Consider the following 22,086-nt stretch of genomic DNA (forward strand, 5'->3'; position numbering starts at 1 on the left):
AAAAAAAAAAAAAAAAAAAAAAAAATCAAAATGATGGCCATGGAGCTTGAAGCGGTGAGGACGGAATGGGAGGTGTTGAAGGCTATATTGCTGACAATGAAGAACAGAGGGTGCTTCACTACCAGAGCAGAACCACTGTGTTGACTGCGAGATATCTGGCAGTTCTTCTTCTTCTTCTTCTTCTTCTTCTTCCTTGCTGTATCTCGTACTTCGTCACCCTAATTGATGGAGGGTTTTGGGTTAACAAAAATGTAGGAAGGAACAAAAATAGATCCTAGTGGAGTTATAGCTTCATCGTATCTCCACCATCCAACCATCCAACCATCGCCCATTCTATACAAGACTTCAAAATCAAAATTCTAATAATGTACACAAATAATGCTGTACAATATCAACTCCAACTGTTGGTTGTGTTGCGCATATCATAATCACGTTAACATTGCTTCAGAAGACAACCACTGACCTTAGCATTTAACCTCAGCTTCCTCCACATTGGGATATACTTGTGGCGACCCTATCAACTCAACCCATTATCATTAATTTTGTTCCAACAAACCACACTGAAGTTAAACTGAAACCTGGCCGTTCCCTTCTCAATCTTCATCCTCAAGATCAACAATCCTAAACTTTCTTCCAGTTGTAGCACTTGCACGATGCACATTAGAATCCATTTCACCTTCTGAATCTGCAAGCTCATCATCCATACTGACGCCAGCTTCAGCATCCTTACCTTCAACTTCTGTAAAGTCATTCAACTGAACATCGTCTGAACGCACTTTACCAACTCCCATAGGTTCCAACCTACTCGCTTGGTTGCTGTCCTCCCTGGAAAAAGATCACTCTAGTGTTAGCAGTTTCATATATTACTTAATGAAATAAACAGACTGAAAGTACTCCAGATACTTCGAGGATGCATGTGACTAAGTTTTTCATATCACGGAAGTTAACTTGAATAAAGGAATAGGTGGCAGAGGAAGCCACATTTCCATTCTTTGATATTTAAATTAATCAAGGAAGTTTTGGCCAAATTCAAGTTTAGACCCGAGCAACCAAGGAGGAGAGAAATAACCTTCCACCAATTGCGTAAGAATGGCCATCCCCCAGTTAGAAAATGATCGTGTAATCCACAAATTTAAGGTGGGAGATAACAACTCTGCTTCTACCAACTTGCCTTCTAGGATTCTTTTCTCCAAATAAAAGTGCACTAGCCTGCTAATAGCATCTCCAAGGAAGGTGAAAAGAAAGGGAGAAAGAATCCTCTCTTAGTCGAAATTTTTCCTCTAGGCCTCCCATTAATTATTATGGTACCCATTAAGTATTACGGAATAGTTGACAATGAGAATACATTTCATTTACAAGGCTTAGAGACCTAGTAATGACTTCCTTTTTTTTTTGGGAGGGGGTACTAAGCATTTTTTCAACCAGCAGTAGATGTACCTCAGTTAGAATCTCACTAGCAGCACCATTGTCCCATGCGCAAAGATATGAAACACTTACCATTGCATATAAAAAAAAGGAGGATACACAAAAACAGCATAAGGATATACAAAAGGTACAAACTCAGCATGTCTTAAAGACCTGGTCATGGTAAAAATGGCTAAATGACTTCTTGCTAGACATAGGAAAAGACGGTTTTTTGGATCGAAACACAATTATTGTTAAAAAAAATCTTACCATTGCGTAGACATTTCTGCATCTACACCTTCAGATTCTTCAGCAATTAATATGCTCTGCGTTGAGATGGAACTGAGCTTTTCTGTTGCAAGATGCTTCCTTTTTTTCCTATACACAAAAAATTGTAATGGATATAAATTGAAAGGAACACATTGGAAAAACAGAGTCATCTAAGTTGATAATTCCAAGCTTTCTAACAATTTTTTATACTATAATAATGAAAGTAAAAAAAAAAAAAAGAGAGAGAAAGAGAATACACTTAGAAGATAGTGTTGACACTGTATTGTGAAATGATGCCTGAATTTCTCTCTATTAGAAGTTTATTGAGGGTAATTGAAACTTTAGACTCCCAACTATGGGCAGATTACAACCAAAATTGCATTATCATGGAAGATATGAGAACATCTGATAGTTGATGGTAAAGTATGCAAGCATGCTCACCTATTTATTAATGAAAGCAATGTTTCATCATCACTCTCAAATCCCTTGTCCATAACAGAATCATTGTGATCACCATCACTCGACCTCTTCTGATGAGAAACATATAGACCCAATTGCTTGAGCTTTCGAGAAACTTGTGCAGAAGTGAATTTGTTACCAGCATCCAGCGCATTTGCAATCATAGAACTACATCTCTTATGATCTTTAAACCTGTAGAGCAAGCAAATTTGTTAAGAATGTTTGAAGACTTCAAAAACACCGGATTAAACTCTACCCACAATGCAATCCAATCAAAAACTTACTGCTCATATAAAGCTCTGATCTTCTCTTCATATACTTTATCAAAAGCGACCACTCTTTTTCTCGTGTGCCTATGACATGATAAATAATATTGAGGAAAAAAGGCCAGTTGCGACAGGCATAAATGAAATTAAACCACAGTGTTCAGACGAAATGATTAAAAACCTTCATGGACACATTCTAAAATGTTAGCAAAGAAAGGTTTACGTACGAAGGTTGACTCAAAGAACTTTCCCCCAAAACATCGGAGTCGAGTAGATTATTTCTTTCTACCCCATTGCTTTCTCCCTTGAGGTTTTTAGAGGTACCAGAAAAGGCTTCATCTGCATATTGCCTCCTCTTTCTTTGAGAAACTTTTAACCCCATCCGTCTAAGCTTATTGGAAACTTGAGCAGGTGAAACTTCGACATCAGTACCAAGATTCTCTGCAATAAGTCTGCTACAGTTCCTGTCCTCCTTGAATCTGACACACGATAGGGAAAAAAATTAATGTTTAGAATAACAGTATTGACTTCAATGAGCAAATGAAATAGGTCAGTAATTTTTGTAACGGAAAAATCCAAAACAATTGTGGAATGAGCAATACATCACCAGGGTCATTGGTCAATAATTATCAAAGGGAGGAATTAAAATAACACTGTAGATAAGAGAGCAAGTGAAATCAATGCATACTTCTCATAAAGATCTTTAATTTCAGTCTCCAGTGCAGCATCAAGAACAAGTCTCTTTCTTTTCGGAAGACTTTTGGATTTATCATCCATAGCCAGCTCACTGCAACAAATCACCAAAAAGTTCAGGAAAGAAAACTTGAAAAGCTAATAGTTGTAAATTTTAACATACTTTTCGTTGTGTTCTTTCCCGTATATCTCATCAACCAGGGTGGTAGACTCAAGGCCTCTCTCGACTTCATCAGACTTTGCTTCACTGTCAAGGATAGAAAAGATCATCAGTTAAGACGTCAGCTATCACATAATTCTTTTATAGTATTACCATTCAATAAACATCTTCCATAATTTAAATAATTACTGAAAACTCTAGTAAGCTGAAAGTATCACAGTTTACAGTCGTTATGTAGATGGTATCAGATTCTACGTTTATTCCAAAGGATTGTTAAAATGTAAATAGATGGAGTATTTTCGCTCAGATTAGTTCTTACGTATGAATTTCAAACTCATTAGTGATCACAACATCAGCTTCATCTTCACCTAGTGCATCGGCTATGCTTCTAGGAGTCCAATGCTTGCCCATCAACGAGCCATTTTCATCATCACCAGTAAAATTTTCCTCTTTATTTTTTTTCTTCCAACAGCCAAGCTCATGCACTAAGTACTCAGCATCAATGTAATGGCATTCTTTTCGGGTCTTCCAAAACAGAAGTTCCACAAAAAGGAGTGGCTGATTCTTTATCTTCCTTAGCATCTTTCTCACCAGACTTGTCAGGAAATCAACTATATTAGCATGTTCCTTGCATGGACTTGATTTCTGTTGAGATAGAATATCATAAAATGTGGGAAGAAGAGACAACTGCAAAATAGAAGAGAAATTAGGTTTGTATGAATAAAATCTCTTATATAGTTCTTTGCAAAAGTAACCAATCAAATGTTGACCTGGTACAGCATTGGAGAAAGCTCTAAATCCTCGGTGATCCTCCGTAAAATGCATATTATGTAATGGTTTGTATTGGTAGAATTGCTCTTGTAAAACTTAAGCAACCAGCATATTTTCTGAATAATGTTGTTGTTGGCAAAAGTAGATACTAGACTTGATACTTTAAGATCAACTTCCACAGTTCTATTTTGCTGCTCATTACCAGAAGAATCGGCTGTGCTATAATCATCATTCAATTTGTTGTTCTCCCTCTGTGACACACTGCCTTCAAAACTCCCCGTGTTCAAGTTTAGCAGTTCAGGCGCGGTAATAGATATCTCTTCTTTACCATCAGAACTTGCTTTTAAGTCATTGTTCTCCCCAACATCGGCATCTATTGATTTCTCATTATGGGTTATGGCCGTCTTATTCCCAGCTACCTGATCTTCTGACTGTCTGACATCCCTATTATTAGCTGACTTTGCTTTTCTTCCCCTCCTTGATTTTTTAGAAACCTTTGTAAAAGAGTTTCTTTCAGCAAGAGAACAAAGAAATAGTTCTACTCCTAGGAGATTTGACTAAGTAGATACAGATACACAACAATGCCAGGGAAAAGAGACCAATTAATTTTGTAAACAGCTCAGGCTATGAAAGTTTTGGCTATTGATATTTGATAAAAATTAACAAAACTGTCTATGTCATCGCAATCACAATACTAGTATTGTCAACCTGAGCATAATTGAACTATCATCATATGTCATCGACCAAGAGATCAAAGGTCTTGTCCCTATATGTTAGATTCAAACACAAACAATCACAATATTTAATATAATAGAATAAGACTGTTAAAAACACTAAAGGTTATCTCCAGTACTGCAATAAGCTTTCTTTAGTACTATTAACCTCTATTTTGTTGGAAATTTTGGATCACAAAAAATCGCACTAGAGAATACTAAATTCAGATGATTAGATGCCTGAATGAAAGAAGCCTACTCTATGGCATAATAGAAATCCTTTTCAACCACAATAATGGCCAGACATATACATATGAATAACTACCCACACCGGGTCATGCATTTGCAATATGCTTAATGAGAAAAGAGATTTACATAACAGGACAACAAAGATGATTTGTCCCTGCTGATAGCATGAGGAAAACCAGAAAGATGAAAACAGTTTTCAGCATACTGTAGCCAAACCAACAATTAAAGAAATATGGTCAAGATAAGAGAATTACCCGAAGTGTTCCACGCGCTTGGAGGTCCTCCATGAGCTGTACAACTTTGTAGATCATCTCAACTAAATCTGCAAGATCACTGGCCAGTGGAACTTATAAATATGCGTGGAAAGATAATCTATATTTTTCTTAAATAAGAAACACAGGAACACTCAACTAACACCTTTAACCCTCCCCTTTAGGAGTTCACACCAAAATTTAAATTCATGCCGGAGCAAGGTATTAACAAAAGGAAGAGAAAGTGAATACCAAGAGAAAAACTAAAATTTGGCCAAATCAAACTTATTCACAGTATCTGAATTTATCATGAATAATCTATGGTTTCTTTCTCACCATAAACTCCATATAATCTTTTTCATAGCATTTAGCCATAGAACCATAGCTTTTTCTTCAAGTTTATGTTCAGAAAACAACAGAATCAGATCTTTAGAAAAATTTGCTATGTAGATTATAAGAAAATTAGCATTACTTGATGTCATGATGATGAACATGAAGTGTAGGCCGCTCTAAATATTATAGGACTCAGAATAATGATATAAAGTAAAGATAAAGCTCTTTGCACAGTATATAGTTGAGATTGTACATTGGACTTCCCCGAGAGCAATTGCTATTATTAGCAAATTCCTCACAACGTGAAACAAAACTGATAATAATGCCAGAATACAATCGCATGTGCATAGAACGGAAAACAACTTCATCCTTGTCAAGGAAAATACCTTTTGGGTTGTTTGTGAGTGTTGAATGATTTGAGCAAATTTAAGAGGAACTGAGTGATCCCTTGATCTGTCTGATCATAAAATAATTTGTAAAGTAGAATACGAGCTGTTTGAGGTTCCTTCGAATCTTCTGGCAATAACTTTAACACCAAATCTAACATGCAAATCTGTACAAAGAAAACTCTTCATTATGCTGATGTGGCATGACAACCTGAATGCAAAATATATTTGTACTTCAATTTGAAAATCAAATAAAAAATTAGTCTATTACATCATTGTAAAAATGTTTTTAAGGTAGCCTGATCTTCTAAATGCACTCAAGTAACATTTTCTTGTATAAAAAGTCTTAAACAACTACAACTTCTGGATCCAAAAAAATTGCCGAGAACAGAGCACCGCCCCAATCGTAAAAACATGTACCATTTCAATGATCCCTAAAGTAACATTACTGAGTTGTTATTATATTGTTATTGTTTTTTCATCCTCCTTTAGAATGTTTAAAATAAACAAGACTACACTCCGGGCGCCAAATTATCAAATAATCTCATTACATGCCTGCCTACAATGTCCAAGCATATTCATAATCACAATACACTCCAGTAACTTGCAGTAGTCAAAACAAATATTAAGGCCAAATGTAGCGTCAAGCAACATTCCAAATTTCCAAATAAGTGGATATGCAGAGTTAAAAATGTCTACATAAAGTCATTTTCGACATAGCATTTACCATTATGCATGAGTAAGAAAATATCAGAAACAAAGATGAGATCACAAATGGACTAAACAGGTAAACTAGCTTCTTAACTGTTCAAGATAAGTGAAACAAACAAATAGATAGATGGATTGATAATAGGGAAGCAATCACCATATTTTTCATCAGAGAGCCAGCTGCAGACAGAAACTTAAAATCACTAGTTTCCTTTAAGCCTTCAAATGCATAGCGCCATTTTGTAACAACTAGCTGAAACATGGCCTCGTTCATTGTTGCGGCTATTGGACCACACATGTTACCTTGGAAAAATGTGGAATCAGCATGTTCTGTTTGAGCCTCAGTAGTATCAGCTTCAATTAACTGTACCCAAGAAAAAAAAGGGGAACTGAGAAACTCCTCCGTGATATGTCAAGATGAAATATATTTACGGTCTCCATCCCCAACCAACCAACCTCTAAGAAGAATAACTCAAGCAGGATTAGCAAGAAAAATGCACAAAATATTAAGTATTGTTCAGAGTAGAAAACCATGGACGCAAAAATTTCACAAAACATGTTGAGTCCAGCATTATTAAACAAAATCCAAATAAGGAATAGTGCATTAAGGCTGATACATGCAAACCTTCACAGATGAACTTTTTATCCGAGGGGAAAATATAAACAAGGGATAAAACATCAAGCTGTTATCCACCAATGGCACAATTAATCATTTACAAAAATTTAAAAACAGAATTCTGAGAATGTCAAAATAGTAAAAGAGAATATGAATTACAACGGGGAATATGAAATCAGTCGACTCATATGCAGTTCATAGGCGTCCAAAACAATTAAAGATATGAGCTTTCAAAAAATTCAATTCTTACCTTTGAAGTTGAGAACTTGTGATACTGAAAAGAAACAGCAAACTGTGCCACCTGAAAAAAAACAACCACATCGTTGTTCTGGATGGAATGATGTTCCTTTTCAATATCTTCATGAACCAACTGCATCAAAGCTGAAAACCATTGGAGTAATTAGGATTCTGCATCTTGGTGAAATGTGCCAATAAGTCCATTCAAGGAAGAACTTAGTAACACCAGCAATTCTTGACACTAACCATTGTAGCCGCCTGAAAGAAACTGGTTTATAAAATCATGAAGTAACCGCAGAAGTTTGCTGTTTTTTGAAGTTAATCGTCCATGGTCCCATGCAATCTTTTTTATTGGACCTCGACAAACTTTAGGTTGTTTAAGACTGTTACAAGAAGTCGGCGACGGCTTTCCTTTGAGTACTAACTTCGAACCATCCTGCCAGGAAAAAAACTCCATAATTAGTCAAGACCTAAGATAAAGCCTTGACAAACATTAGCAGCAAGAACACTTTGTACCAAGGTATGTCGAGTAAAAGTTCCACTGAACTGAGAATGGCGGTTCATATTGTATGATCTAGAAAGCTTCCTTCTATCTTCCTCCATCAGAGACTTCAGACTATTGGCGGAAGATACAGTTTCTACATTATCCTGTTGTTAATCAAAAAATTTAGTTAGAACAACGGATACAGGCAGTAACCGACAAGGGTGAAAGATGCTGTATAAACCATAAATGTTAAAAAAGGTGGCTATTGCCTACATTTTTTTTTTTTTTTTCTATATCAAACTAAAAATCATAATCATTAGGCCAGTGGAACTTAATTGATATATTGGCATATAGGTAAGAGGTAGCTTTATCTTACTGAAAAATCTACTTTTACTTTCTTGGCCGGCTTGCTGCAAGTTCTTCTCGTAAACATGAATCTTTTTAGAATAAGAAGAGAAGTAAACTAACCTCGTCGCTGTTTTGAGATACTTTTGCAATTAACTCTGGCTCTTGTCCCAAAAATATGAAATAAAATATTTCCAGAAAGAGTAATTTGTCTTGACGGAGATGGCTGCAAGAGCCATCAATATGTTGCGTTATCACCAATATTATGTCCATTACATTCTCCCGGAATAAAACTTCCAGAAATTTGTCTCTGAGCAATATTAACTGACAAGCTGATCCATCAGCCTTTTGCTGCAATGAGATTTCTTGAATAGCCAAAACATTTCGGAAGAGTGTCATAACCAGCTGCACCAATTTCCAGTCGTCTTCTGAGAATGTTTCACTGTTTGTAGAAAACAATTCATAACCAAATCAAAGGGATTCGATGATCAAAATGAACAATCTAAAGAAACGATAAAAGTTGTGGTCGAAAGTCACCAATCCCCTGATAGCCACCAATGAATATAAAAGCCATAATAAAAATAAAATAAAACGGAACTAAATGCCGAGGAATTTCAAGTCCCACTCACCAATCCAGATTTTCCAGCGGACTCTCCAAAAGTGAAACAGCTACGGCAACAACATTACAGCATGTGATTAAGGACTTCAAGCCCCACAAATATTCAATCTGTTGTGCAATATCATTTGACGTGGGTTCAACGGGCATTGTGAGGAACACCAAAATCTTCACTGAAGGAATGAAGAAAACCAGTAAATGAGGCTTTTCCGCTACTTGTTAAACAATCACTTAAAAACAAAATCACTACCTGCGTTTAAGACTGCATTACGGTCATCTTGACAGTATTCAATAATGGGTATCAGATCTTTAGCCACAATGTTCCATTTACACACTTGCTTAAAAACATCGCGAGTCTGCGGGTCATCTCGTCTCAAGAACCTTAGCAAATCCTTCAAATTATCTGGAAAAGTAATATGAATCGCATTAATCAACAATTGGCCGTGTAATCTTCAATTTGGTGAAACTCAAGCTTCTTCATATCCAAATAGAACATGATAGCGAAATGAATTGGCGTACCTAAACAGTATTCGCTCTTGGAGTAACCGATCCGATTACCATTGTCGTCCTCTTCGACGATTCCGAGACCAGCGCAGATAACACATAGCCCATCGATCTCCATTCCTTCACGAACAATGCACTAAATTGAGATTTCAAGCATAGAAGCTTGGCGATGAAAGAGAGAATTAGATTCAACGGAGAGTTGAGAGTGAGCTTGATGGCGAAAGTGAAAACTCCGAGTTTTAGGGTTCTTTTGGCGCCAATCTGATTTGCCAATTTTCCCGCGCAATTAGATTGCCATTGGGTGCACGGAGATATTGCTGCAACCTAATGAGGTGGCATACCGTGATTGGGGTTACCTCTCAAATAAAAATTAATATATTTTCTTTAAAACATTATTATACCAAACTCCATCTACACTATAAATTTTTATTTATAAATAATTAGCTATTACTGTGAGAACTTCTGCCCTATAGAAGAGATCTCGAGTCTCCGTCTCCGGCTCCGTCCCATCTCTCCCTTCTCACATAATTTTATAAATATCGAGCCGTAAACAATTAACGGGAGTAATATCTATGTATTTATAGTATTAAAAAATAATTATTTGTCGTAGTCTAGATCTCAATTATATGACAATTAAATTCTCTCGTCGAGGCATTGTCTAAAGATCTCTCGAACTGGCCGAAAGGTGGTAAATCAATGGCATAAGACCTACCTTCCTTGATTCGCAACGCAACCAAAGTTAAGTCATTGCAGTTGAAGGAGGAAGTCGAAAGTCAACGATCACTTTCAGTCAAGAAACTATGCTAGCTTATGAAATAATAACGAAACAAATTCAACCAAGTCCTAGAAGTCAGTTCTCTCGTATTCACGTGAGAACCGTGCGTTCAGGCGAGCTTAGGAGTCATGCCGGTGGTAGACACACTCGCCACTCTAATTTTACAATATAAAAAGTAACCAACTCGAAGAAATGAACTTAGGGTTAAATTTTGTCGAATTTCATCAATAAAACACTTCATTATTTGTAAAAGTACCATTATGAATATTACATAACAATCAAGTAAGTATTTATATATTTTTTTTGGAGGTCGAACGTTAATCTTCTTTTAAATTTCGAACATTTTATCGTATCTCCTAAAATCTTGGACGAATGTGGGGTTTGAGAGGGTTGTTCATAACAATGGTGAACTCCATCTTCTCCGACAGATCAACCTCGACTCCTTCCACAGCTTTCCATTCAAATCGCCAAACCAAATTTGCCACAAAATATTCCAAATGAAGCATTGCCAAACCAGCTGCCGGACACATTCTCCTCCCTACACCAAATGGCATCATCTTAATCTCCTTGCTCCCCGTTATGTCGAACGCCATCGCCTCCGCCTCTCCACCGCCGCCCACGAACCTCTCCGGCTTAAACGCCATCGGATCCTCCCACACTTCAGGATCCCACCCCATCTCCGCTGCCAAGATATTCACCGTCCCATTTTTAGGTATGAAATAATTCTCCAACATCGTGTCTTCTTTCACGGCGTGCGGTAACACGAAATGCCCCGGCGGGTGTCGTCGTAATCCTTCTAGAACAACAGCTTTCAGATATGGAAGCTTCTCCAAATCTTCTTCCTTCACTTCTTCTTCCACCTTTGATCCGTGTTGTTGTGATTCCTTCATAACTCCTTTGATTTCTTCATAGAGTTTATGTTGGATTTCTGGATATTTGACTAGGTTTGCCATTATCCATTGCAAGGTTGTCGCGGTGGTGTCGGTCCCGGCGTTGAGAAACTCCGAGCATAAGTTCACCATTTCTTCATCTTTAAGCTTTCTATTCTCGTGGGTCAGCTGCAAATCGAGTAATGTATCCACATATGATACCACATGTTCTTCTTCTTTTGCTCTTTCATGTTTAGCCTTCTCTCGTGCTTTGATAAAAGGCATTAGAACCTATCAAAAATACAAACAAGGTTAAAATAAAACATTACATTTAGATTTTATATTTTGAATTTGTTTGTAAGTTGTCATGCATGTCATGAATATTACATCTTCCGTCTTCCGTGTATGTATTGACTTTTATTTAGTTCCATCTCTTATTTGTTCATAATTTTTTTTAAACCCACCAGAGTAGCGAGCTAGTTACTGCTTGAAATCGAAGATGGGAAAGGGATAATGCTTAGAGGATTGGATGGGCTGTGTAATGTCCCACATTGGTGGGAGAGGAGAACAAAACACCATTTATAAGGATGTAGAAACCTTCTCCTAGCATACTTGTTTTAAAGCCCGGAAGGAAAGCCTAACAGGAAAAGCCCAAAAGGGAAAGTCTAGAGAAGACATATCAACAGTGAATTTGATGGAGAGGAGAACAAAACACCAACACCATTTACAAGGGTGTGGAATCGGTGGATCTGAGCCGTTACAGGCTTGCTTTAATCGAAGGGGGAGTACGAAGATGGGAGGGATCTGAGCCGTTACAGGCTTGCTTTAATCGATGGGAGGACAGGGCTATTTTGATGCATGTAGGCACTAACATTTTGTATTTGACTAGAGGCCATTAGAGATATCAATCTTACTTACAACAATTGGTATCAAATCAATGCATCAATACAAAAAAAAAGTAAATAAAGAGTTGACCTTTTGTTGCTTGGCTTTGAGGTGTAAATAAGCCTTCCACCGGCTTCGAAGCAAAATCTTCATCAACTTAGGCCAGAAATTAAGCAGAACAAAGCGCTGAAGATTCACCAACATCTCTTGCTGCACTTGTTGAATTTCCATTATCTCTTTCTCATTCAATTTGTCTCCAAAGCACATCAAAACCAACAAACTAAACATAGCCGACTGAAAATGCTCCACAACCACACACTCCTCCCACCCACGACACAAAAGACGCCTTACCAGATTACCCAAAACCCACCTCCGAGCTTGGGAATAAGCCCTGACCCGCGAAGGGTGGAGAATCTCCGCCGCGAGATTGCGGCGGAGAAGGCGCCAGGTCGAGCCATAAGGGGCGGATGTGATGTTGTGGAGGCTGGCGGAATCAGCAATCTTGTCGATTGAGAGGAACAGGGGACGGTCGGCAAAGACGGCGCCGTTTTGGACAAGAGCCTTGTGGGCGATGGAGCGGTCGGCAATGAAAACGGTCGGGGATGGGCCTATGTGGAGGGTGATGATTGGGCCGTATTTAGCGAAGAAGGTGCGCAGCACGGACTCAAGGTGAAGCGGCGAGCGGCGGAGCAATAGGAAGTTTGTTACAATTGGTAACGCCGGCGGCCCCGGCGGGAGGTTGTAAGGGCCATGCGGTGAGGGAAATAAAAATGACTTCACAACAAACGAGAAGATGAGCGACAGAGTTACCAGAAGCATCCACATCTTCTAATTTTGTCTTTAATTACAAACCTATACATACATATATATACATATGCATACACGTATTTAATTAGTTAGGGTCTAGCTCGTTTTTTTCTTTTCTTTTCTTAGGTTAGACCAAGACACTCCTTTATTTTTGTTTAAATTCAAGCTATTTATTTTTGTTATATCATTTTAATAATTTTATTATAAATACAAGTCCATGATATCATTTATGAAATATTTGCACGTATTACGTATGTCAGGTCATGTATATTTTATTAGAACAAAATAAGGTTGTTATAGAAAAACTTGAAAGAAGAATCTTTGTTGAGCTATACAATGATGTCGTACCTAAATCGTTGAGAATTTTGAGGTGCTTTTGTGTTGACAGCGAACTTTGCGATTGTGCGGCACTCACTCTCAACACTGAACGAGTCAAATCAATTTGAATTCGAGCGAGCAACATATGTTCAAGCCTCTTGCACTGTTTTGATGATAAGGTTTTAGAGATGGGGCAGAGAGATTTTTTGAAGCCAGTTGGAAAGTATGAATGAGATCAGATTTGAAAGTAACTTTATATAACTATAACCAAAAGTCACAACAACTTAAATAACATATAATTGTCTAGAATTTGACAACTAGTGGCATTCCCGTAGTACATTTTGATATGCGGCAAAAATTTAGATGGGAGGAGTTGACAACTAATCACACCTATAGTGAGCTACAATACATATTAAGGCAATTCAAGTCTGACAGACATACACATAATTTTTTCGAATAGTCATATAAACAAAAAATACAATAGTAAGGCAATACAACATGAAATTAAATAAAGGTTTGGCGTGGCATGGACATGCGGCCAAGAACAACACGCCTTGAACAAGCATGATTGTGGTACTTTGGCATTGCTCCAAACACTGGAGTTACTCTCGATTTCAAGGTCTTTACCCAACATATCTTCTCTATACTTTTTTAATCATTTTTTGTTCGATTGGCTGTTTGACAACGCTCGATTCGAGGGAGATTTTGAGAAATTTTTTATGGCTTTCGATTGTGAAATGTGTGTTTGAAATTAAAGATTTGGGTGAAAGATAAGCACAAACTTAAGAAAATGGGTGCTTTTTAATTTATTTTGAAGATATATGTTTTATTTATCAGAAAATGATAGCGTTGAGATTCAATAACTCGAATGATTCGTAAAGGGTTGTTTATATATTTTATAATAATTCATATAAATTATTTGAAAATGAGAGTTTTTGTAGCCTTAAAGAAACTTAAAGATTATTTAAATTATTTTATTTGTACAGCATATCACATTAATATTTATTTAAGCAAAGACTATTCCCCACTCTATCTTAAAAACATTCTTTTAATTAAAAAAAAGTCTTGAAAATATTCTTTTAATTTAAAAAAATCTAAAAAATATCCTTATAGTTTTTGAATAAAAATCATTAAAATTTTCAGTGTTTTTAAAATAATATTTTTTAACTATGAATCTTTAAAAAGTTCATTAATATGGATGCAAATTTTTAATGTTTTAAATCTTTTTAAAAAATTAAAATATGATTTATAAGATGTTGATATATGTTTGTCTATTTTTTAAACTCATGTACAGGCGGCTGCAAAGGTTGAGCATCTCCACAGCAAGATTGTCGCGGAAAATGCACGAGGTGGGATTATGAGGCGTGGATGTTATGTTGTGGTGGGGTGGTGGAGGCAACGAGCTTGTCAAGGGAAAGGAACAAGGTACGGTGGGAGAAGACCGCGCCGTTTTGGACTAGAGCCTTCTCCATTTAAAAAAAAAAAATTAAATTTAAGTTATGATAGGGTTGTGGGATGTCGTCCTTTTTCATACCACAAATCTCAATTCAAGAGTTAAGGTATAAAATAAATAAAAAGTTCGTAGTACTATTGGTGGAAAAATATACGTCATAAAAATAGAAATTCATTAATTTTTTAAAATTTAAAATATATATAAAATTAAGAAATAAAAATAAATTAAACTCTAAAGACCTATTAAATACAAGTAAAATTTAAGAATTTATTTCATTTAACCTTAAAAAAATCCGGAAATTGTAAAGAGTGGTAAAAATATTAAGATATTTGCAAATATAGTAAAAATATTTTAATTTAATTTATTTATTTCAATTGTACGATATATTTAATGTTTGGCATATTAATAAAAACTATAGAGTATATTAATTATTTCATTTGTAATGAGCTTTGTTGTATGCTTCAACAATGGAGAAGATGAACTGAGTTTATAGGAAGGGAAAATATGAATGTCTTTTACGCGTGGGACGTGGCATTTGGAAAATATTACCAGCTGTAAAATTAATTATTTTAGGTGACACGATTAATTGGAGAGGAAAAAAGTGTGGGTTACGTTAGAATATATGACTTTCTTGAATTTTTAATAATTAATAATAATTTTAATTATAAATATTCTTCTCCATTTTATAAAAATTCAAATACTTCGTGTTAATTGACATTAAGAAAATCATGTTCACCTAATAATTAATTGATAGAACATTATTTTTAAAACGATTACAAATAATTTAAATTGTTCATGTGAAGACAACGAGCTTGTAATAAGATTAAACAACAAAATATTTAATTTTTATTTATAAATTTGTTAATTGAAAGATTAATATGGTACAGAAGGATTATATGGACTATGTCTTAGTCTCGAGTGAGTTATTAACTTTTGTTGCGTCATTTGAATTTGGTGAGTACGATTTTTTAAGTCGATTTAATATGTCCACCATTTTGGGACTTAACAAAAAAAATATAATTTTACAAGATAATTTTTTTTCCATACATGACAAGTACGAGTAATTTCTTTAAGTACTGATTTTGAGACTTGAACAATGGGATCTCACTCTCTCATTGGCGTGGAAGATATAATTAGATCATAAACAAAAAGTTCATTAGATGCTTAATAGCGCTTAAAGAATAAGATATAATTAGAGAAATAAATCAAATTTTTGACCTAACCACAGCTACTAACAACTAATAAATGACTGAGTTATTTATAATGATTATATCTATGGACACACCTCATTTTGTATTCAAAATCTTCACGGTAACCCTAAAGATTTATTTAGTTAAAAAAGATAGAAGGACTCACGTTAATATTTAATATATTAATTGTAAAGAAAAATATAGATTTAATTTAAAGATGTATATAATATATCGTGTATTAAAATAAATAATATATATTAAAATTATAATATATAGTTAGTAGTGCAGTTTGCAACTCCAACTATAGCTCCCGACGAAGCTGTAGTTTGTAATATCGTAAGTGATGTAGAGGTATAAAATTCAAAAAATTCTGACAAGCAAGGAAGACGATCAATCGCCATACTATGATATTATTTACTTAAATATTCCTCATAAACATTATACTAATATTCATTATAGTAATATACTCTTTAATAAAGACTTATTTTATTACATCACACAAATTTAAATATATATATATAAAAAGGACAAGAATGCCCATTTCTTGTTTTGCTTATTCATGGGTAATTAAGTAATTTAGCTTAGATGCTGCCTTTAATGGCGTCGCTGTAGCCATTGTCAAAAAACTTGCTCCACAACATAACTCCTCCATAGTTGGAAGTTGATTTGATGGTCGGAAGAATTTGAGAAATAAGGACATCCGATGGAATAAATCCGCCGCTCGGCGCAGCCTCAGGCGCCGCCGGGAGCCCCATGAAGAGCTTCCCGGCCGGAAACGTGGACCACTGGTTCCAAGAATTGAGGAGATTGTTAGTGTTTCCATCAGTAAACATGCACGGCGGGTTGTTGTAGAATTGAACCCAGACGAAATCAAACAGCCCGGTTTTAATTGCAGTGTCCAAGTGCGCGTCGGGGATCGGACATTGCGGCGCGGCGGAGATAATGACTTGACCCAAACCCTTCAGTTTCCGGGCCAATTCGTCCCAGAATTGACCCGACCCGGCTTCGATATCGAAATCGACTCCGTCTAAAACGGCGTTGCCTAGCGGCCTGGAGCTCGACTGACCGCCGAGGTAATTATTCCAGATGAAATTCGCTACTTGTGCCGCGTCATCGGCGGAGGAGAGCGAGTAGCTTCCAGCTCCGCCGCCGATTGAGAGGAGGACTTTGACGCCTTGACTTTGGCAGGCGTTAATTTCGCTGCTTAAGAAAGCGCAGCCGTTGTTGTCGGGGTTGCAGTGGCCGGCGAGGTTGAGTACCGGAGATTGGCCGTTGCCAAAGGAGGAGAGAAATGCCACGTTGACAAATTGGTAGTTTCCGGTGGCGCAAGTGGAAGCAAGAGAGCCTTCGTTGCCGTTTTGGCCCCAATAAATAGCGATTCCGGCGGCGTGGGATGATCGGAAAATGGAAGCGGCGAGGAGGAACATAACTAATAGAGCAGCCATTTGTAATGAGCTTTTTGAGTGCTTCAACAATGGAGAAAATGGACTGAATTTATAGTAATTATTAAATGAATTGCCGTGTTTTAATTGAAGAGGAAAAATAAAAATTATTATTATTTACATCATTCTATATATATATTTTTTTATTATTATTTATGGATTAAACTCAAAAAAGAAAGAAAAGAAATTAAAAATAGTCAAAGTCTTTGGGTCAACTGAGAAGACTGGAATGTGGTGACGTAAGCAAACAAAATTATTATGACCAAATTGCCCTGCCGTGACTCGTTGGAATTGGAAATTAATACAAAATTTACTTATAATTTTGACTTATTCTCCTCTGCATTTTCTACTAATATTAAATGTAAATTATTTGACACGTTCCTCCGCTAATTGTTCTTTTTATTAATTTTCTGTTTAATTACAATCATTAGATGGCTTAATCTTATTCTTTATATTTAATATTTTTTTATTATTCAATAGAATATGATTTTTAAAATTTTAAAATTGTTTTTAATAAATTTTTGATTTATTATTCAATTATTTTTTTTAAAATTACGAGCTTACTATACATAAAAATAACAAAATTAATCAATTTTAAATTGTTTGGACCAATTAAAAAAAAATGAAATGCATAGTAAATTTATAGATTAAAAAAAAAGTAAGAAATTTATTATACATTTATTATAACTTTTTTTACACGTATTTGAAAATTCAAATTTTCTTATTTCATTTTTTTTTTAATGTTTTAACTTTTAGTCTTTTTTTTTTTGTTTAAAAGGTTGTAATTTTGCTAATTTTGTTTTAACATTTTTTCAGTTCTAATTTTCTTGGTTTGCTTAAAATTAGTTTATGATAAAATGTTTAAAAATTAATTAAAAGACATCATTTGTCGTATCATTCACGTAAATTTTATATAAATTTTGATTATCTAAATGATTTTAACAATATTATTAGATATTCATCTTAATTTTCTATATTATTATAAATAATATATTGTTGGAGCTGTTAGGTTCTGAGTTACTTAATAGAAATATACAAGTAAAACACTGGGAGATGAAAAGACATACAATACCTCAGAATGTACTATAGGTGGATACGACTAGTTGTCAACTTCTCCTTACCTAAGATTATATACTGCAAGCCATTTCTATTTCTCTCTTGCTTGCTTATATAATCTCTTTCGAAAATCTCTTTCTACCCTCGTTTTCTAAAACCTTCTCTTAAAACCGAGGCTAGAGGCTCGAGCATACGTCGCTTGGCCGTAGGCGACGCAAGAACGAATTGGCTTAGCTCACTTGTCGTTGGAAAGTGAATGCCGCACAATCGCAAGTCCGCTGCCATTAAAAGTGCGATTGTGACACAATTTAGAGTTAACTTATGATATTCGGAATGCAACAACCCTTTCACTACGTTAACCTAAACCTCCCATTTAAAAATTATAAATCAAAATAGTCCGAAGAGAATTAAAATAACAATTTTTTTTGTTTACATTTTCAACGGTGAGATATATCAATAGAAATATAATACACTAGATAGAGTGGATTACCAAGTTCTTATCAAAATTGATGATGTAAAACCAAATTATGTTGTATATATTTTATAATAGAAATTATATTAAAAAGAATATATATATATATATATATATATGAACTCAATCCTTACCAATTTTAATTAAAAATAAATAAACTTTTTTAAAATGAAGATTGAAATAGCAGTTCTGTCTTTGTCTGTGCCACGTGGACATTTTTAATTAGAAGGTTTAAAATATTAAATTGAAATTAAGTATTTAGCTTATATTTATCTTGCGTAGTTTAATCCATATTATACGCGACAATTATTGTACTATAATAATTAAAAAAAAGGGGAAAGAAATCCCATTTTTCATTTATTATTTTACTTATTTATGGCTTTTTACTTAAAATTAAGTAATTATTCAAAGTTTGCCTTTGATTGCGTTACTGTAGCCTTTATCAAATGCTTTGCTCCACAGCATAACTCCTCCGTACTTGGGAGAAGTTTTAATCCTCGGAAGAACTCGAGAAATAAGCACGTTCGCCGGAATAAAACCACCGCTCGGCGCCGCCGAAGGTGCCGCCGGAAGCCCCATGAACAGCTTCCCAACCGGAAACGTCTTCCACCGGTTCCAAGAATTCAGGAGATTATTAGCGTTGCCATTTGCAAACATGCATGACGGGTTATTGTAGAATTGAACCCAAACGAAATTAAACAGACCGGTTTTAATGGCTGCGTCCAAGTGAGCGTCGGGGATCGGACATTGCGGCGCGGCGGCGAGAAGGACTCGGCTGAACCCCTTAAGTCGTCGAGCAAGTACGTCCCAGAATTTCCCAGAGCCAGTTTCTATATCGAAATCGACGCCGTCTAAAACGGCATCGCCGAGTGGCCTTGATCTCGACCGGCCACCGAGGAAGTTGTTCCAGATGAAATTTGCGACTTGGCTTGCATCGTCGGCGGAGGAGAGCGAGTAGCTTCCGGCTCCGCCGCCGATGGAGAGGAGGACTTTGATGCCGCGACGTTGGCAGGCTTTGATTTGGCTGCTTAAGAAGGTGCAGCCGCCGTTGTTGGGGTTGCAGTGGCCAGCAAGGTTGAGTACCGGAGCTCGGCCGCTGCCGAAGGAGGAGAGAAATGCGATGTTGACGAATTGGTAGTTTCCGGTGGCACAAGTGGAGGCAAGAGGGCCCTCGTTGCCGTTTTGGCCCCAATAGACGGCGATTCCGGCGGCATGGGAAGATCGGAATATGGAAGCTGCAAGGAGGAAGATGACTAAAAGAGCAGCCATTTGTAATGAGCTTTGCTGTGTGCTTCAACAATGGAGAAGATGAACTGAATTTATAGAAAGGGGAAGGAGATCACATGATTTGAACAAGTGAAGCAAAACAAAAAAGTATGATAATACATCACATGAATTTACACTATCTATTACAAGTAATTTCAATAAAAGAAACGGTCAAAATTTTTCATTCCTTGATGATCTGTAATCGAGTTAGAACACACCATATTTGCTTTAGCTTACACTCTACGCCTACACCAAAATTTGATCAAAATATAAATAAACATAATTTAGACTCGTTTTTTATTAAACTTCTTCGACATCTTCCCGTTCTTTCCACTCTTGAGACGTAGATACTTTTCAACGTCATTGTCGTCGTTGTCATCGTCATCTCCTCCACCTCTCCTTCTCTTTTTGCCACCACTTTCTTTGATTTTCTTTACATGTTCAACCACCACATTAACCAAGTAGGAAAAGAATGAGTAATAATTGTAGTTAAGACATAAGACTCGTGACCATAATTTAGTAAGTAAATACCATAATAGATATTCTCTTCGCCTCGGCCACACGATCGAACAACATCAAAACTTCCTCTTCCTGTGCCGAAAACTGTGGTAGTTTTTTCCCTGCCATATTAAAAAAGTTGGTTATAGATAAATAAAAAGACATCTGTGATGTTCTGAGGCTAAAAAAAGGGGATTCTTTGGTTACCTATGAGCTTCTCTATCTGTATGTACCACTCTAACTCATACTGGTTAACTAACGAAATGGCAACCCCAGAACGACCTGCACGAGCAGTTCTTCCCACTCTATGTATGTAATCCTGCACACAAAGTCATCTTAGAAGAACATTGGAAGAGATGAACACCTAATCTTTTAATTATCTTAGCCAATTTCCATCGATTCTCAAGCCCGATTTTTAGTTTGGGGAATCTATGAAGCTATCTTGTCAAAAGTTTCAGTCTACAGGATAAATTCTACACAATGATAACAGAAGAGTAATACATAGAATTGCAGAAGGAGAACCTTGGAATTTGAAGGAATATCATAATTTATGACCATATCCACAGATGGAATATCAAGTCCTCTGCTGGCGACATCAGTGCAGATAAGAACGTTGCACTCTCCAGCCTTGAACTTATTTAAGGCTCCTAGTCTCTTTGCCTGTCAAAGACATGGTCCGTGCACCGAGTTTAATAGAAATAATTCCACAAAATGATGAAGCCAATGAAAAAGAAAGGTTTTCCCGACCTCCAATTTTTTTTTTTTAATAAGAAGCCTAGTTGATAAATGAAACATACAAATGGGTTTCCAAGTCTTTTTTCAACTTTCAAATATTTCATACCTAGAGAAAAGAGGTGTAAACAACTGAGTTATATCACAACAATACCTGGGTCATCTGACCACTTATGGGGATGGCTCTTAATCCAAGATTTCGAAGAATCAATGATAGAAGGCGAGTAGCATCACAGGTGCGAGTGAAGACCATTGATGTAGAACCAGACATCTCAGTTAAGATATAGACAAGATAACATTCCTGTACAAAGTGACGTGTAATAAAGTAAATCCAGCAGTAAACCAAATGTGCTTCCCATCAAAAGTAGGTAAATTACTCATGCATGATAGCTCTTGAAATGCAAAAATAAATAAATCAATCAACTGATTAGACTCCTTTTGTCAGTCCTCAACTATGGCCGAAAGTAGTTTCTCAAAATATCCAGATTTGTGTGACCAGAAGTTATGACAAACAAAAATAATAAACCAATATTTAAGTAAGTGGGGAAACCTTATATTTCGCAGGGATAAAACAATACTCTTGCTTCAGTGTGTCTACTGTGGAATATTTGCTGGCCGCTTCAATCTGAAAGAATTCGAGACCAAGAAATTTAAGATTGGAATAAACTCAGGAACTGAAAACTAGATCTTTGATAATCACAATCATACCTTAACAGGATTCCTTAAGCAGGCCCTTTGAAGTTTCCGAACCTGTATTATTATCTCAACTTGATCAGCAAACACTTAATCAGATAATTTCTCGCGTGTATGCATCTAAAGAAAACAACTGTTTTTTTTTTTTTTTTTTTTTTTTTTTTT

The 22,086-nt window shown here is 36.0% G+C and overlaps 5 protein-coding genes across 8 annotated transcripts in view; all 5 read right to left on the reverse strand.

Annotated features, from left to right (window-relative positions):
- LOC111459224 (protein timeless homolog) overlaps positions 1-9,717 on the reverse strand; it is a 33,131-nt gene extending 23,414 nt beyond the window's left edge. Inside the window, exons 1-19 of one of the 3 annotated variants that reach the window (XM_023102018.1) lie at positions 9,481-9,717; positions 9,212-9,364; positions 8,975-9,134; positions 8,469-8,787; positions 8,033-8,164; positions 7,763-7,952; positions 7,530-7,660; positions 6,821-7,027; positions 5,956-6,122; positions 5,240-5,318; positions 4,023-4,517; positions 3,572-3,939; positions 3,256-3,339; positions 3,088-3,186; positions 2,627-2,878; positions 2,418-2,486; positions 2,116-2,325; positions 1,675-1,782; positions 314-825 (exon numbers count right to left, since the gene is read on the reverse strand). In XM_023102018.1, the coding sequence (XP_022957786.1) occupies positions 594-825; positions 1,675-1,782; positions 2,116-2,325; positions 2,418-2,486; positions 2,627-2,878; positions 3,088-3,186; positions 3,256-3,339; positions 3,572-3,939; positions 4,023-4,517; positions 5,240-5,318; positions 5,956-6,122; positions 6,821-7,027; positions 7,530-7,660; positions 7,763-7,952; positions 8,033-8,164; positions 8,469-8,787; positions 8,975-9,134; positions 9,212-9,364; positions 9,481-9,583 (3,558 nt within the window). In that variant the 5' untranslated portion in view covers positions 9,584-9,717 and the 3' untranslated portion in view covers positions 314-593. Of the gene's footprint in view, positions 1-313; positions 826-1,674; positions 1,783-2,115; positions 2,326-2,417; positions 2,487-2,580; positions 2,879-3,087; positions 3,187-3,255; positions 3,340-3,571; positions 3,940-4,022; positions 4,518-5,239; positions 5,319-5,955; positions 6,123-6,820; positions 7,028-7,529; positions 7,661-7,762; positions 7,953-8,032; positions 8,165-8,468; positions 8,788-8,974; positions 9,135-9,211; positions 9,365-9,480 lie in introns of those variants that run through there. The other 2 variants (XM_023102016.1, XR_002713260.1) reach the window with 2 other exon arrangements.
- An 823-nt stretch (positions 9,718-10,540) lies between these two features.
- Positions 10,541-12,813, reverse strand: LOC111459225 (cytochrome P450 89A2-like). The gene is made up of 2 exons (XM_023102019.1): positions 12,085-12,813; positions 10,541-11,400 (listed from the first exon to the last, which is right to left on the reverse strand). The coding sequence occupies exons 1-2, from the start codon at positions 12,811-12,813 to the stop codon at positions 10,597-10,599; spliced, it is 1,533 nt and encodes a 510-aa protein (XP_022957787.1). The 3' UTR covers positions 10,541-10,596.
- Positions 12,814-16,231: 3,418 nt separating this feature from the next.
- LOC111459229 (acidic endochitinase-like) lies at positions 16,232-17,224 on the reverse strand. Its single transcript, XM_023102026.1, has one exon. The coding sequence runs from the start codon at positions 17,205-17,207 to the stop codon at positions 16,344-16,346; it is 864 nt and encodes a 287-aa protein (XP_022957794.1). The 5' UTR covers positions 17,208-17,224; the 3' UTR covers positions 16,232-16,343.
- A 1,834-nt stretch (positions 17,225-19,058) lies between these two features.
- LOC111459228 (acidic endochitinase-like) lies at positions 19,059-20,048 on the reverse strand. Its single transcript, XM_023102024.1, has one exon. The coding sequence runs from the start codon at positions 19,999-20,001 to the stop codon at positions 19,138-19,140; it is 864 nt and encodes a 287-aa protein (XP_022957792.1). The 5' UTR covers positions 20,002-20,048; the 3' UTR covers positions 19,059-19,137.
- Positions 20,049-20,086: 38 nt separating this feature from the next.
- LOC111459226 (DEAD-box ATP-dependent RNA helicase 10-like) overlaps positions 20,087-22,086 on the reverse strand; it is a 6,412-nt gene continuing 4,412 nt past the window's right edge. For both annotated transcript variants that reach the window (XM_023102021.1, XM_023102020.1), the window contains exons 8-14: positions 21,937-21,978; positions 21,779-21,853; positions 21,383-21,529; positions 21,019-21,156; positions 20,704-20,815; positions 20,530-20,618; positions 20,087-20,429 (exon numbers count right to left, since the gene is read on the reverse strand). In XM_023102021.1, the coding sequence (XP_022957789.1) occupies positions 20,283-20,429; positions 20,530-20,618; positions 20,704-20,815; positions 21,019-21,156; positions 21,383-21,529; positions 21,779-21,853; positions 21,937-21,978 (750 nt within the window). In that variant the 3' untranslated portion in view covers positions 20,087-20,282. The remainder of the gene's footprint in view (positions 20,430-20,529; positions 20,619-20,703; positions 20,816-21,018; positions 21,157-21,382; positions 21,530-21,778; positions 21,854-21,936; positions 21,979-22,086) is intronic.

Source organism: Cucurbita moschata, unplaced genomic scaffold (genome assembly GCF_002738365.1).
Source record: "Cucurbita moschata cultivar Rifu unplaced genomic scaffold, Cmos_1.0 Cmo_Scf00022, whole genome shotgun sequence".
NCBI classification, from domain to species: Eukaryota; Viridiplantae; Streptophyta; class Magnoliopsida; order Cucurbitales; family Cucurbitaceae; genus Cucurbita; species Cucurbita moschata.